Source organism: Macaca mulatta, chromosome 10, assembly GCF_049350105.2.
Source record: "Macaca mulatta isolate MMU2019108-1 chromosome 10, T2T-MMU8v2.0, whole genome shotgun sequence".
Lineage (NCBI taxonomy): Eukaryota > Metazoa > Chordata > Mammalia > Primates > Cercopithecidae > Macaca > Macaca mulatta.
In genome coordinates, this window is record NC_133415.1 from 66,482,160 (window position 1) to 66,499,135 (window position 16,976).

The 16,976-nt window shown below is 44.8% G+C and overlaps 1 protein-coding gene and 1 pseudogene across 10 annotated transcripts in view; one reads left to right on the top strand and one right to left on the bottom strand.

The window, feature by feature from the left end:
* BFSP1 (beaded filament structural protein 1) overlaps positions 1 to 16,976 on the top strand; it is a 79,484-nt gene that overhangs the window by 42,991 nt on the left and 19,517 nt on the right. For 9 of the 10 annotated variants that reach the window (XM_077951151.1, XM_077951146.1, XM_077951148.1 and 6 more), the window contains 2 exons: positions 5,846 to 5,906; positions 15,925 to 16,020. In XM_077951151.1, coding sequence (XP_077807277.1) covers positions 5,846 to 5,906; positions 15,925 to 16,020 — 157 coding nt within the window. Of the gene's footprint in view, positions 1 to 5,845; positions 5,907 to 13,142; positions 13,264 to 15,924; positions 16,021 to 16,976 lie in introns of those variants that run through there. The other variant, XM_077951154.1, reaches the window with a different exon arrangement.
* LOC107000480 (ubiquitin-ribosomal protein eS31 fusion protein pseudogene) lies at positions 13,274 to 14,037 on the bottom strand (annotated as a pseudogene).

Here is a 16,976-nt window from a genome sequence, read left to right on the forward strand (position 1 = left end):
AATTTAGGTGTTGGGCATGTTAAGTGTAATTGCCTTTATGGCATGGCAGCTGACACCTGGGAATTAGGCTCACTATGTGTCCTCTAGGGTCTTGATACTCAAAGTGCAGTCCATGGACCAGCAGTATTGGCATCACCTAGGGGCTTGCTAGAAATACAGATTCTTAGGCCCATCCTAGAACTCCAGAATTAGAATCTGAATTTTAACAAGCTCCCTAGGTGATTTGCAGTTTAAAAAGTTAAATGTTGAAGACTAAGAAGCACTGGTCCAGGGCATGGTCTCCCCTCCCACAGATTGAGTAATGTGTTAAAATCACATAGGAGCTGTTTAAAAAAATACGCAATTTGTCAACATTTTTTCAAGTTATAAATGTGTGTGCTCTTTGACTCAGAAGGCCACTTTGAGGAATTTATTATAGGATGCACTCCAGCAGGTATGAAATGGCATGCCTGTAAAGATACTCACTGCAACAGGTATACTGCAACAGGTACACTCCAGCAGGTACACATTTGCAATGGCATGCCTGCAAATATACTCACTGCAGCAGGATCTGCAATAAGCCTGGAACCAAATAAATGCTCATTAATAGGAAACAGGTGCTTCCTCCATGTAATGGAATACTGTGCAGTGGAAAAAAGTATGTTATTGTCATTTAGTTTTTTAAAAAGGGAGACGAGTAGAGTTTTTTTATTTGTTTTTGTTTTTGTTTTTGTTTTCTTGCATAAAAAGAATTTCAGGACACACACAAAGACACACACACAGACACACACATAGGCACATGCCCCAATGACACTGGCTACCTGAGGGGGATAAGTGAGTAGGAACTGGGCAATTGGGAGACAGAGGTGGGAAGGAGACTTTTAACAGAACGTCTTTTTATATCTTTAAAAAAATTATTTAACTGTGGTCTGGGTGCAGTGACTCACACCTGTAATCCCAGCACTTTGGGAGACTGAGACAGGCAGATCACTTGAGGTCAGGAGTTCGAGACCAGCCTGGCCAACATTGTGAAACCCTGTCTCTACTCAAAAAAATACAAAAATTAGTTGGGTGTGGTGGCACACGCCTGTAGTTCCAGCTACTCGGGAGGCTGAGGCAGGAGAATCACTTGAATCTGGGAGGCGGAGGCTGCAGTGAGCTGAGATTGTGCCATTGCACTCCAGCCTGGGTGACAGAGCAAGACTCTGTCACAAACACACACACAATTATTTAACCATGTAAGAGATTCATCCATTTAAAATTTCATAAATGAATTTTAAAATACAGATGTTCAGGCCCTACCCTGGACCTCAAGTGGGGTCCAGAAGCTTAAACATTTTTAATGAGTGCCACTGGTCATTCCAGCCAGATTTGGGAACCCCTGGTATAGGGTAGTCAGAGGATTTCTCCAAACCTGCTCTATATTTGAGTTCCAGTTTCTCAATCTGAATCCTGGGCAGGTTATTCAATGTTGTGTTCTGAACACATTTATTAAATCACATTTATTGATTCGATTCCTGTCAACTCTTTTGAGGTTTAATCTATAGAAACAGACTTGGAACTGGTAGAAGGGACCTGAAAACCCACTTGTTACGGCACTTCATGGGGAAACTGAACCTGGGAGATGGCCTGTGGGTGGTAGAACTTGAACCTGGGTTTTCTCACCCTGGGCCTATGCTCTTTTGGGAACACTGTATCTTGAGAGAATGTGTTCTTGACTCCTGCAGTGTAAGGCCCAGAAATAGGACCTCATTCAGATGTAGCTCATGTTCTCCAAAGCAAAGGGGGAAAGTGCCCTGTGGCTCAGACATCCAGGGCAGCTTAATGGGCCATCAGGATTCCCTGGATGGCCTTTGTATTGGCATTAGACCATAGTCTACTGTACTTTGGCTGGCAAGCATGACATCCATGAGTCCTAGTTGAAGGAAACGCCATGTTGGCTTTTCCTGGTCTTTACTGATTGCACTTGGTTCTGAGTTATATGCCCATCATGAAGCAGTTCCTTCAGGCTCTGTGATTTATTTAAAATTCATATTAATTTATTCTCTCCCTTTGCCCCCTTGGAGAAGTTTTGACATTTGGATTGTGGTAGTGGGAATTGCAAATCATTATAGAAATCACACTCATCCACATCCATAGGCACACACACATACACATACATGCCAAGCTTGAGTTTACATTCCAGAGGTGAGTTGATGGCTAGCTAAAGCCAGGGGAAAATAATGCAGCAATAGGCTACTATGTGCAGCCTTGGTTCCATGCTAGCGCTAGTCATAATCTCTACCTGGCAGTTGAATAATTTCAAAATCAGGTCTTTAACAGGTCAAAGACTAAACGAAACACTAAATAAAGCAAGAATGAAATAAAAACAAAACTATCAAAATACAATGACAGATTCAATTATCCAAATCGTTGAAAACTAAAAATAATTTATGTAAAACAGTTAATTGAAGCCAGTTTTTTCATTTTATGAATATACTTATATGGATATATACATTATCATGAATTCTTTGTAGTGAAATCTCTCTCTCTCTCTCTCTCTTTTTTTTCTTTTTTTCAAGACGGAGACTCGCTCTGTCGCCCAGGCCGGAGTGCAGTGGGGTGATCTCCCCTCACTGCAAGCTCCGCCTCCCGGGTTCATGCCATTCTCCTGCCTCAGCCTCCCCCGTAGCTTGGACTACAGGCACCCGCCACTAAGCCTGGCTAATTTTTTTTTTTTTTTTGTATTTTTAGTAGAGTCGGGGTTTCACCGTGTTAGCCAGGATGGTCTCGATATCCTGATCTTGTGATCTGCCCGCCTCGGCCTCCTAAAGTGCTGGGATTACAGGCATGAGCCACCGCGCCTGGAAGTCACTTCTCTTTAATATAATATCTAGACTTGTCTTTACAGCATGAAAATTACCCACAATATCAGGTTAATATGTTGATCGTCAAATGTGTTCTTAAGCTATGGAAACTCTTAGATATTTCCAGCAGGAAAGAGCAATGAGAAAGTTAGATTTGATTAACAGTTTTATTCTCAAAGCTAATAATACACTCAAAAACTAAGTTCTGGCTCTGTTAGGGCAATACACAAAATAAACTATTACATGTAACATCCTGGTATGAAATGTAAAACTTGTGCAGAGATGTTTAGTTTCCTAGATGGAACTCAGCTTCGCAGATGGTTTTAGATCTGGGAATGTGTGCACATTGCACATATTCATAATTGTTCTTCCTTCAGTTCCGGACTTTTCCTTCTGAGAACACAGTGGTGTGATTTTCTAGCATCTTTCATGGTTGAAGAACACTTGACTTGAACCCATGGCATGGGCATGCAAGGGCACAGAAAACTATGCTTTGTGGGTTGGGCTCAGTGTTAATTAGGATTGCTTTCAACTATAAATGACATAAACTCCAAATTGACCATGGCCCACTTCAGACCAATTAGGATGGCAACTATAAAAAAAATAAACAAACAGAAAATATGTGTTTGTTAGGATGTGGAGACATTGTGGACTGTTAATGGGACTGTAAAATGGTACAGCCATTGTGGAAAACAGTATGGCAGTTCCTCAAAAAATTAAAAAATAGAATTACCATATGATGCAACAATTCCATTTCTGTACATATACCCAAAAGAATTGAAATAATTCAAAGAGGGTTTTGAATAGCTACTTGTATACACATGTTCGTAACAGCATTGTTCACAACAGATAGCTTCCTAGATAGCTCCCTTAAATGTAGCAGCAACCCAAGTGTCCATCGACAAAGGAATAGATAAATAAAATGTGGTGGATACATAGAATATTATACACCCTAAAAAAGGAAGGAAATTCTGACATATGCTATAATATGGTTGAAACTTGAAGACATTATGCTAAGTGAAATAAGCCAGTTACAAAAAGAAAAATATTGTATGATTCCACTTACATAAGGTAGTTGGGCTAGCCAAATTCACAGAGACAGAAAGTACAATGGTGGTTGCCAGGGCTGGGGATGGGGAGAATGGGGAGTTAGTATTTAATGGGTACGGAGTCTCCGCTTTGCAAGATGAGGAGTTACAGAGATGGATGTTGGTGGTGATTTCACAACATTATGAATGTATTTAATATCACCAACTGTATACTTAAAATGGTTAAGATGGTAAATTTTATGTTATGCGTATTTTGCCACCCCCGCCCCCCCCTCCACACACACACAGAAAAAAATCAGAAAAAGTGACAGTGGCTTACCCAAAATGTCATTGGCTTATCCAAAATGTTTCTCGCTTGTGTAAGGTCTGGTTAAGCAGTTTAGTATGATGCTCTACAGTATTTGGGACGTGGAAGGTTCTGTGTGGCCTTCAGGAAGGCAGCATTCATGTTTCTGGCTGCAGGATGGAGGGAGGGATGGAAAATGAGAAGCAAAGGGCACACATACACCATTGCTTACTAAAGGTATCTGAAAGCTGCCATGCAGACTTAGGCTTCCATCCCATTGGTCAGGACTTTGTCACATGGCCACACCTGGCTGCAAGGAATGCTGGAAAATGTAGTCTCCCTTCTAGGCAGTCCTGTGCTTGCCAAACATCAAGGGCTCAAACTCCTGAAGAAGGTGAGAATGGGCATTTGTGGGTCACCTTATAGGGAACAAGGGGAGGAGTCATTTAGGAAGGAATCTTCTCTCTTCAGGGTTAAAATACCCGCAGAGGGAAACCTTCATTGTGACCAGAATGATTTCTGAAGTCTGTGCTTCCCCAATCCCCATCATTTTCTAGAAGTCCAGAAAGAAATTGACTAGGAGAAAAAAACCAAGTAACAAACAAACAAAAATACCTGCTCCTGGTATTTGTTGCTTTCTTAATCTTGTGAATGTTTAAATTGGGGGAGTTCGTTTCTCTATCCAGACAATATAGCATGGTTATCAAAGCACAGTTTTGGTGTCTAACTCAAGTCTCAGGTCTGACTCCACCCTTCTCTTAGTTTGGAGTCCACCAGAAGCCAAGCCTGAGACAGGAATTTGAGGGCAAGTGGCTTCTTTGGAACATGTCCTCGGGGAACACCAGTAGGGGAGTTAAGAGGTGAGACAGGAAGGGAAGACAGCCAGTGTTGAGTGCACTAGCAAGCAAGTTCCCATCATGGGCAACTGGAGCTCCACTTGCTGGGTATAGAACGTGCCTCAGTTGTCCCAGCTGAGCAGAAAAGGAGCTAGCGTACTTATGCTCCAATTTGCCTCTTTCAGAGTTTGGGGGCTGCTCCCAGAGGCCCTAACTCCTTGGCATGTCCATCCTGCCCCACCCACTTGCCCAGAGGAGGCTGTCGCTGTGTGGGGAGTGATGCTGCTAGGAGGAGGGCGAAGTGTTGGGAGCATCTGCCTGAGTTTCCTCATCTTTAACGCAGCACTAACAATAACTGCTTTCTTCTAGGGTGATGTAAGGATTAAATGACATAATCTGGAAAAATTGACACATTACATGTGTCAGCAAATAAAATAGTATAGGAAATCCAAGTACGGTCAGATTAATGGTGGTGTAGATTGTGCAGGGCAGTCTCCCATCTCTGCCACTGCTGCACTTGGGTTTTAGATAGGCCAGGATATAATTCCCTCGTCCTTGGGGTGGCTGGGAATAAGACTGTAGGGGCTGGGGTTGGGGCCTTCAGGCTGGGAGTCTCCTATTCGGCTAACTGCCCCTGGTTACTCCATGCAGTTTGTAAATGTTACCACTTTCTGATTGGGAGGCAGTTGGCTAGGAAATGCAGCATTCATTAGCTACTACTTTAAAATTAAGACCCTCTCCTTAAAGGAGAGGGCATCGTACCCAGGTTGAATTTAATGCTGATTATGTGATCCATACATATGAAAGCACGGTAGCCACCCAACTCTCACTTACGTGTCCAATTTGCAGGTACGAAAATGAGTGTGAATGTCAACTCCTGCTAAAAGAAATGCTTGAACGGCTTAACAAGGTGAGCGGAACACATCCTTGGGCTTATGTAGCTTAATTACAGTATTGAACGGAATGGTGGAAGTGCATGTTTTACATGCTTCTCTTTGTGTTACTTTAGCGGTCACTACTTCTTTTGCAGTCACTCTCTCTCGACTTGTTCATTTCAACTGCGTCTTTGTGAGTGAACTCACACATCCATACACACACCCCTCTCTCCTGGGAGAAACACAGGCTATGAAGCTTGTTGGCTATGCTAAGCTAGCAAAACCTGCTGACATCACAATGACAAGCGGCTGTTTTACCTGTCATACCGATCCCCAACACCGAATTTAGGAAGGACCTTGCTTTGGGCAGTGGTTATTTGGACACAGCAATACCTCTGTCCTGTTGGCTAAGAGTTTTGAGATTGCTGCTCCACAGGAGAAGTCTCAAGAGAACAGAGGAAGAAATTTCTACTTCCCCTAGAGCGCCCTCTTATAGCATGACCAATAGCCCCAGGGGAGATGCCAGGGGTTCTTAGCCACTTGACTTTCCTGCAGGGTTATGTGGAGTTGTTCTTTGCAGAACAGGGGTGATTTCCTTCTTGGGATTCTTCATCATCATTCTCACTAACTGATTGGATTTTCTGCTTTTGCCAGGAGAATCCCACCACCAGAAAGTAGAATGATTCTGGATCACCAGGGTTGTACAGAATCAGGGATGGCAGATAGCTTTAAGCATGGCCCTTTTCTGATCATTTTTGAGCTCAAATATCACAGCGGAATGATCCATGGAGACTATTTAGTGGAAGGGCTGCTTAATTAGGGCACGTGGGCTACCCTTCCCCACCCCTTCCATGCCTACAACTCATCAAAATTGCTGACAAAACCGCAGACTCTTCCCTGCCATGCCCAGGGAACTCCAGGCAGCCTCTTTGGACAGTCAGGGTTAGCACGGGATGTTTGCCATCCCTTCACTTTGTCCAGCCTTTGCTGTCTAGGATTACTCTGCTGGTTGAGGGGAAAATCAGAACTAGAATCTAGGGAAACCCAGTTTTGCTTTGTCTATGTTACCTGCCCCTCTGCGTGTGAGCACGTATAATATGTTCAAACCAGGACAGTGTGCGAAAGAGGGTGCTGTCCTTAATTACACAAGTCAGTCAATGCAGGCTGGGACTGTCTCAGGCCCGCTAGTAGGACACGTGGGCACCCTAGATAGAAACACAGAGATGGCAGTGAGAATGCGCCTCAGGAGGGCCCTGAGGACACACGCTCAATAGTTGGCCTGGAGAACGATGGCCTTGAGCCTGTTGGACGTCTCAGCTGGGAGCTGGGCCTTAGTAGTGTCTGACGTCACCCTGCTATTCTGTTGACACCTGTAGATCATCCCCATTCTTCTGTTTGGTGGCAACCTCAGACTGCCAGAACATGGCCTTCAGACACGGGGCCCTAGCATCCTTCACAGCACCCCACAGGCCCTCCCAGGCCCTCTCCCCAACACTTCCACATGTTGTCTTGTGAGCATCTGTCCTCACTGCATGCAGGGCTTTCTCCTCACTTGTCACTCACGCAGTGCCATCCTGGGTACTCTTCAAATAAAGGGGAGAAAGAATGGGGTTCCTCTTTTACCCTTGATGGAAAATGACAGTGAATTTAAAAAACAAGCTTAAACTTTCTGTTGTTTTTCTCTTTTTTTACAAAAGTGATCCATATTCTCAGTAGAAAAAATAAAGCAACATAGATAATGAAAAATAAGGAAAAAGCATCGCATAGTACACCTTTATGTATATTGTGACATAGAGTGTGGACATTTGAAGTATCAGCCCTGTAAGAATATTATGAAGGTTCTGGGGAAAGATGCTACCAAGAATTTGGGTGACGCCAGCACAGGGAATTGGCATGACTGGCCCCTGGGTCCAGGTAAGACAGTACTGCCCACAAGTGGGCTGCACAGCCCCAACGAGGAGTGTAGCCTGTGATTAGGAACCTCCTGCTACTGCTGAGCATCTGCGAGACTGTGGGCCAATTGCCTTGTCCCTCAGAGCCTCAGCTTCTTCATCTGTGAAATGGAACCACAATACTCCCCACCCACCATAGGAGTGAAAGTCAATGTGCCTAGTGAGAACTAAATGATGTAATAATGTGTATGACTTGCCTATCACCTGGTGGCGCTCAATCCCCGGTCACTGTTATTATTACAGAACACTTGATGTGATAGACACCAGCTTGATTTTCTCCACAGTGTGGGTGCAGAACCCTGGTGAAATGGGAGGTGACTTTAGAAAGTGCATGGAGGAGTGATATTTAATACTTGTGAATTTTTTAGAATTACCTGTTATTTACAGCAGATGACATAGAGATTTCCAAACAAATCTACGTAAAAATGAGTACATTTAAAGACAAATACAGAGTGAATAAGATGCAGGTAGTCCTTGGATAATAGTAGAATTCATAAACACAGTAGGCAGATGCAGGGAGCTGGGGAGGGCTTTGTGCAAGCCTGTAGGAGCCTCAGAACAGCCTGTGGTTATTGGAGGGGCAGGTTTTATTCTCAGAAATGACCTAGTCCAAATCCTTCTCTGGGCCAGTGAGGAAACTCACCCTTGGTGAGGTGAAATGACTTCAGAGCCTTGCAGCTCAGCCGCGATAAGTGTAGACAGGAGTTGGGGTCTTTTGTGTTTGTGGTTCATTCTCCACCTCCAAAGAATAGTCAGGGAATCGATGTACTCAGAGGCCAGACACGAAGCCAGAGAGTTCTCGGCAATAGGTGGCCCCATGGACCTTGATGTTAGTGTCCTGTCCACATACCCTGGGCCGTCCCAGTGGTCACTCAGACATGCTGAACACCCCGATCATTGCCTGCATCTCGAGCTCTGGGAACATGCACGGCCCATATGAGTAGTCCAGAAGCGCTGGCTATTAACACCTCAGGAACAACCCTCAGCTGCTGTGGACCGGGATAGGTGGATAAGTTCCCCATCCCTCCTAGCGACAGTTCAGAGTCGTGTTCCACATGGTCCCTCAGAGGGACCCCAGCAGGACTGAGCTGTCTACAATGGCAACCTGCTCATCACACTCCTTCATTGGTTCCCTTCCCTGGCTCACTGCCCTCCCTTCCCTGTGCCTCCTGGGATTACCTCCCAGATAAGTCACAGGTACCCAGTCTTTGCCTTGGGGTCCACTTCTGGAGAACCCAAATAGTCCCTCAAGGGCAGGACCAGGTGAACACTGGACCTTTTTGTTCTCTGCTGAGATCATCAGATGACATGAAAGAGGCTAAAATTCACGTCGTATCAGCTGGTCCTGTGAGTGGTTTTGGCCTGCAGGTTTTGGGTATTTTCTTACATCAGATCAACGAGGTTTTACCTCAGTCTCAGTGCCCATTTCCTTTGGTCTCACTTGTGGAAGGGCTTCATCCCTGGATGTGGCCATGGGACATCACTGACCCAGTCTTTGCATCCTACTTGGAAGACAGCGCAATGTATGTGAAAGGACTGATGGCCCCTGCCTTCACAAAACCACCATGTATTTCTTCATGCTGCACATGTAATCAAGCCTACAGAAAGAGCTCCTGTAGTTTTATCAGCCAGATAAGTTATAGCGGGCCACTCTTTGCTATGCACTTGGAAGTGAAATAAACTCCTCAACACGTTACCTACAACCTATGGCCAAAGTGATTCAACTTCTCAGCCTTTTGATGTAGTAGGAATTCCAGGCAACTTTAAAATATTTGGGTTTGCTAACTTCTAGAACTCATGGTCACCAAATACATACATATGAGATTACTGGTCTGCTATGATGCCTGATTGGCTTATCTTAAGGAAATTGTAAGCAGCAGACTTTAAAATCTTCCTCTCTTTTTTCTTTAAAATTCCCAGAATTTTAAAATGATGTGGCTTCTAGTCAAATGCTTTCACTTAAAAACAATTTTAAAAATATTTAAAGACTGACATATACGCTTTTTCATTTAATTCATGTGTCTCTAAAACATGCCTGCGGAAAGCAGCAAGAGGCCAGGGAGTTTAGGGGATAAAATGGTGCGGGCATGGAGCCCTACCTTCAGGGCTGTGCCTTTTTATGTCCAAGAATTCCTCTGAGTCCGGGAATGAACTTCCAGAGAAGGAGATGAAACTGGGAAGGAAGAGGAGGAGTCTGGGGGTGGAGAGGCAAGAGGAGCAGAGGAAGAGTCAGGATGAATGCAAAGGGAGAGAGAGCAAAGTTGAGGAGACTGAGGCAGAGGCAAGAGAGAGGGTGGAGAGATGTAGAACTTGCCCAGTGCCCTCCTTCAGGCCAGCATTAGCACCTGGAAGAACAACTTTAGCATTTTTGGAAAGGTTTTTGACATCCAGAGTTGGAGGAAAAGTGTTTTTTAATTAAATTCCAGCTAACTAGAAATCTTAATGAACTTAAATACCCATTCTTTAGCAGTTGGGTTTTTTAATGGAGTTTCTGGATCCCTGTGAATAGGTAAGTGAGGCTGTTTTTTTTTTCACCCTTTTTAATCACAGACATTTGAGTTAAAAAGGGCTGATTTTCAATAATGCTCCAAATTCTAGTTATTTCTCCAGCTCCTTTCTAAAAACATGGCTGTAAATAGTCTAGATTAGTGGTTCTAAAACTGCAGTGTGCATCAGCGTTACCTGGGGTGCGGCAGGGGTGGGGGGCACATTAAAACCCAGACTCCTGGACCTCAGCCCCAGAAATTCTAAGCCAGTAGGTCTGGCATCTGTTGGAGTATTTACATTTCTGATCCGTTCCCAGGTGTTGTGATCCAGGGACCACATTTTGAGGGCCACTGGTCTAGATCTAGGACACAGGCAATATCAGGGTTGGAATGTTTTGTAAAATTAGACTATTGACCCATAATCTCAATTCAGAAAAATCTAGATGATTCTGCTGGTGAAGCTTCTGAAAATTCAGCTGACAACATCCACAGCATAATAAAAACACAAGCGTCTACACATTTCTGAGTTCTGGCGCAAACAAAAGAAAACACTTCCAAAACAAATTTTCCTCAATGTATCAGCAACTGTACATTCCAGTGGCCCCTACTCACCTTTGGGGGTTTTGGGGTCAGCTTATCAGGTGATTATCTTCAAAGCAGGACAGTGTGCTTGCAGAAACATCTGCTTAATCCCTATTTTAAGAATAACTATTGACTGGCCTTTTACTATCACTATGAGCAATTTTAAAGATTTAACTGATGGGACCCAGTGCTGGTGGTTTTAGCACAATCCTAGGAGGGAGGTGGGGAAGAATGATAGGCACGTCAAAGGATGGAGTCAGGGCTTAGCACTCAGCTCTTGGCTAGTAGAGAGAAGCCCACGGCAGGTTCCAGGCCCATTATCTTCCACTAACTTCCATTCACGAGCTCAATGACGCACTGCATCGGTCTGGCCTCAGCCCCGCATACATGGAGGGAGGCTCTGGACTTCAAGGTGCATTTGGCAGAGCTCTCATGTTGCATGGAGTTGCTTGAAGAGTCTCTGAGGGAAGAGGGCAGCTGAGCAAGGGGGATGCCTGTGGCCCCTTGGTTTTGCTTCAGTACAGTGGCTTTCATGGACTGCTTTGTTCAAAGGATGTCACATGTGGCTTAACAAAAGTTTGAGGACCAGTGACCCCTAGGGTCCCTTCTATTTCTAAAATTTGGAATGTTTGATTCCTTTTAAATAATCACACAAAGGGTCCTTGAAGCCCTGTTTCTAGTCATTCAGCTTTGTGGCTCAATCATGGATGCATTTTGGTAAGAGTGATTGAGAATTCTGTACCCCACCCCATCCTCAGCAGTCTTAAGATGGGCAGAGGGAAGATAGAACAACATCCACCCAATACTCCTTGCACCTCGGGCCCAGATTTAGCCAGGCCTCTCTGAGGGTGTGGTCCCCTCCCCGGGCCTGAGAATCACTCCACAAGGAACCTTTGTCTTTGAAGGGAGTGGTGATGCCTCCGGGAACACTGTGATTGTCTTTCCCATCATGTGGTCCAGCTGTCAGTCAAGATGGTGGTCATGTGACCCGTGCTGGCCAATCACAGCTCTCCTGAGGGAGGGCTGCAGGGATGAACTGATTCAGAGCTGGGTCACTCTGAGGACAGGTCCTTGACTCCTGCTACTTAGATTCCTGAGACTGCCCTGGTTTCCGTCTTTCCTGAGGTCTGGTTGTTTTTTTGTATTTTACAAATTACCCAGGTCTTTCTGAATCCTCCACCGTTTTCTGTTGCTGGAAAGATTCAGGCTTCCCTTTCCACCATTTCTCTTACAAAAGGCTTCACAGGCTTGTGAAATACTTCTGGGTATTTCAGAAGACCAGGCACCAGGATCTCCAAGGGGTCTGCCCACTTCCCCTGGGGTAGGAATGCCTCGATTTGCAGGAGTGCATCAGTCTGGGTCTGATCGCCCCGGGCTGGGTAGCGCACGCCTTCTGGAAGAAGAAACGCTACAGCTGAGTTTTCATTAGACCCTCCCTCACTGTCGTCCCTGGGTTGCAGGATGTGAGGACCCATCATTAAGGGCCCAGAATGGTAACCCCCTGAAGGCAGAGCTCTTTAAAGGTCAATGGCTAATTAATTAAACACATGAATGAGCTCAGAAGCTAAGTCCCATAGTTAGATTTCATATTCTTGTAGTTTGGACAGTTCAGTGTCCTGGATCTGGAAAAATGTTACCCTTTTTGTAATTTGGTTCATTCTTCTATTTCTGATTTAAAACAACCCAAAAAACTTCAGACCATGTGTAGATTTATTGAAGGGAGCGGTTTTCCCAGAAGCTCTAGCTTCTCCCAGTGGACAGCGGTGCTGGTGGCAGCAGGGGCCCGGTGCTAGGGCCAGGAATCAGGAGGAGCCTTGGAGAGAGTAGAGAGGAGAGCCCAGGGACCGGGGTGAGGAACGACTTTGGACACTGGTGTCCTTCCCCGTTCTGTCGAGGGCTCCTTACCTGGGGATTCACCCTGGAGCAGAAACCTGGAGGAGCACTGAGGAGGAACAAGATCTTCCACTGCCGAAAATTGCTCCCACAGAGCCGTGCCATGCAGTATGGCAGCCACCAGCCGCACGTGGCTGTGGAGCACCTGCAATGTGGGGAGTTCGAATTGGGATGTGTTATGAGTGTAAAATACACAACAGTTTCAAAAACCTGATCTGAAAACAAGAATGGAAAATATCTCACCACTAACTTATTGATTACATGATGACATGATAATATTTTGGGTATACTGGGTAAAATAAAATATATTATTAAAATTAATTTCACCTGTTTCTTTTTATTTTATTTAATGTGGCTACTTCTAGAAAGCTTAAAATTGGCCAGGCACGGTGGCTCATGCCTGTAATCCCAGCACTTTGGGAGGCCGAGGTGGTTGGATCACCTGAGGTCAGGAGTTCAAGACCAGTCTGGCCAACATGGTGAGACACGATTTCTGCTAAAAATACAAAAATTAGCTAGCGTGGTGGTGCACGCCTGTAGTCCCAGCTACTTGGGAGGCTGAGGTAGGAGGAAACGCAAAAGGAAATGTTTTGTTTGTTTTGTTAGTTCATGTCTTTTATCAACTCATACAGTTCCTTGTCTTCTGCTTTGTTGAAGCAATAAGTCAGACAACATTTGCTACAATAATGTCTGTCAAAGTGGCTTGCCATAAACCCTCCAGCACCACATTCATCAGAAGGGCACTCTTGATGAAGGTGACTAATTTTGCCATTCTCATCCACCTTAATACTTATATTATAATAATTAATAATAATATTTCAGGACAGCCAGCTTAGTCTTCTTTCTCTTGTGCTTATTCTTCTTGGGGTGGTGTTAAGACTTCTTCCTTTTCTTAGCACCACCATGAAGTGTCAACGCAAGATGAAGAGTAGACTCCTTTTGAATGTGTAGTCAGACAAAGTACATCCATCCTTCAGTTGCTTTTGCTAGCAAAGATCAGTCTTTGCCCATCAGGAGGAATTCCTTCCTTATCCTGGATCTTGGCCTTTACATTTTTGTCGTATCTGAGGGTTCAACCTCGAGGGTGATGGTCTTCCCTGTAAGGGTTTTCGTGAAAATCTGCATTTTGGTGGCGGCTTCACTACAGATGGCTGATTGAAAAGGAAGGAAATGTTTTAAGATATATTCCTAAGGGTTGCACATTAACTAATTTGATCTTATACAACTCTCAAGTTCTGCAAGATAAAATCTTCAGTTCTCTTGGATAGATAAAAAAGCTTGAGAAGTTTGAGCTGGATGAGGGTTGGCCACTCCCCTACCATCTTGCTAATGCTTCAGACCAAATTCACACAGAGAGAGATTTGTTAAATATTAACATTTATTGTGATGCAGGCCCCCAGGGTCCATACAACCTTCTGTGTAGGCTCCATGAAGTCTCAGCTCTGGTGTCTTAGGTGCTAAGAGAACACTTTGCATGGAAAGCTCATTCAAGGCAGAGGCTACAATAGAGTCAGAATTTCAGGATCCTTCTTGTCAGCATCAGACAATCAGAAATCTTGCTGCACCAGTGGTCTTTCACAAGAGCAACTGAGGAACCAAGTGCCTTTTATATTTATTTATTTATTTATCTATTTCAAGATAGAGTTTTACTCTTGTTGCCCAGACTGGAGTGCAATGGCGTGATCTTGGCCCGCTGCAACCTCTGCCTCCCAGGTTCAAGCGATTCTCCTGCCCCAGCCTCCTGAGTAGCTGGTGTTACAGGCATGTGCCACCACGCCTGGCTAATTTTGTATTTTTAGTAGAGATAGAGTTTCTCCATGTTGGTCAGGCTGGTCTCGAACTCCTGACCTCCGGTGATCCACCTGCCTCAGCCTCCCAAAGTGCTGGGATTACAGGCGTAAACCACTGCGCCTGGCCCCAAGTGCCTTTCTTAAGAGAACAGTCTCAAGGCCTTGCCAGAACTGAAACCTTAGTAGCACAAGGGTGGGGAGTGTCTCTACATCTCATGGCCAGTCCACATATCGTGACTGTCATAACTCTGTTCATGCGAGCGTGGACAGTGTCTCTTACATATTTTAGCCAAACCACATGTCCCCCTTGATTAATGAGATCCCATTGCTAATATTCATTATTTTATTAGCAAGTCACTAATAGGTCAGTAAAAATCCATTTCCCAAGGCCTCAGGTGTTGGCAGGTGTGCATGGCAGAGGTATCTTGGGAGAGTGGGGAATCCTGACGAATCCAAGTAATGCTCACCTGTAATATCACACTGAAGATGCCGAAGTATATAAGTCATTTCTGGACATCGTAGCACAATCTTATTAAGAGCATTAAGAATTCTTTCATACCTATTTGGTATATTCAAACTAGATCAATGAGGTAAGAGCCAGTGAATTATCAGAAAGTTTCCTGAGAAAATTCAACCTTTTGTGATCAGTGTAGTTTCCAACCTTAGAGGAAAAAATGCTATTCACAAAACAGTCATTCTAAAAAATGCGTTTTTGTATTAAAGATGCATCTTCTCAGGGTAAATGTTAACAGTCCTTGGGAGAAAACTACTAGAATACAGATTTCAGGATTTAAGGGAAAACTCTTTCTTTCAGTCTTAGAAACCCAACTCACTGATGATGACATATAGAACAAATACAGAGGTTACTTAAATATTAACTTTATTTGGTATGTAAATATACCTAGTGCTCCGATCTTTCTAGATCAAGGTTACTTAACCCTGGCCGTATTGACCCTTTAGGCAGGGGAATTCCTTGTGTGCAGGGTTGTGGGGGGGATGCTGTCCTGTGTATTGTAGGGTATTTAGCAGCATCCCTGGCCTCTACCCACTAGTTGCCAATAGAAGGACCCTACCACTAAAGTGGTGACAACTAAAAATGTCTCTAGACACTGCCAAATGTCCCCCTGGGGACAAAATCACCCTCTGTTGAGAACTGCTGTTCTAGAACAGGTCCAATGGGCTAAGCCATTGCCTTGCTAGAATGCATAATTTCAGATCCCTCCCAGACCTACTGAATCAGAGTCTGCATTTCAGTAAGCTCCCAGGTGGTCTGTGTGCTCATATACCCGGCTAGCTTTACCCCTACGCTCCATGGTGCCTGTGGCCAGGGATATGTGGCTCTCATTGCAGGAAGCTGATGAAGCCTTGCTGCATAACCTGCGCCTTCAGCTGGAAGCCCAATTTTTGCAAGACGATATCAGTGCGGCGAAGGACAGGCACAAGAAGGTAACCATGACCCCTTGAAGCCCTTCCTCTAGAAAACCCAGTTTGGGTTTGATCAGGTAAGCCCAGGGCACTGTGGTTGAAAACAGACTGCTAGAGAGTGGTATACCTTTGTGCATTTTCCCTCGAACCAAATAGGGGTGAATTGGCCACTGGACAGTGCTTAATGAGCCAGACCTGCTTTGAAGAGTGGGCAGTAGTGGGTGTGGTTTGAGGGCCGTGGTGTTGTGAACCAGTATCTGTATTTACAGTATAATTTACAAAGTGATTTTATATAGATTCGTCTTCATTAAGCGACAGTCCAACAACTGTTTCTGCTCAGAAGATACATTAAAAAGCCTTGTTTCGGCCAGGCGCGGTGGCTCACGCCTGTAATCCCAGCACTTTGGGAGGCCTAGGCGGGCAGATCACAAGGTCAGGAGCTCGAGACCACGGTGAAACCCCGTCTCTACTAAAAATACAAAAAAATTAGCCGGGCACGGTGGCGGGCGCCTGTAGTCTCAGCTACTCAGGAGGCTGAGGCAGGAGAATGACGTGAACCTGGGAGGCGGAGCTTGCAGTAAGCCGAGATCACGCCACTGCACTCCAGCCTGGGGGACAGAGGGAGACTCCGTCTCAAAAAAAAAAAAAAAAAAAAAAAAAAAAAAAAAAAAAAGACTTGTTTTTCTCTCTGCCTCTGAACCCGTTAATTGCAGGAGCACATTATTCAGGAGCTTCCTCTCCTGCAGTGCTCAGATTCCCCCAGCTTCCAACAGTTCCTCACAAGCCTGACTGTGGCGGGCCCTGGCATAATTGAAAGATCAGATCTTGCAGCTGTTTGACCATGGGTGAGTGGCCTAACCTCTCTGAGCTGCTTTTTCATCTTCAAAATGCAAATGCAGGCTCTCCTTCCCAGCAGTGGTGTGGGTGAAGTAGTGTAGCAGACCTGTGGGTGCCTCAGGGCTTCCCTCTTCAGGGAC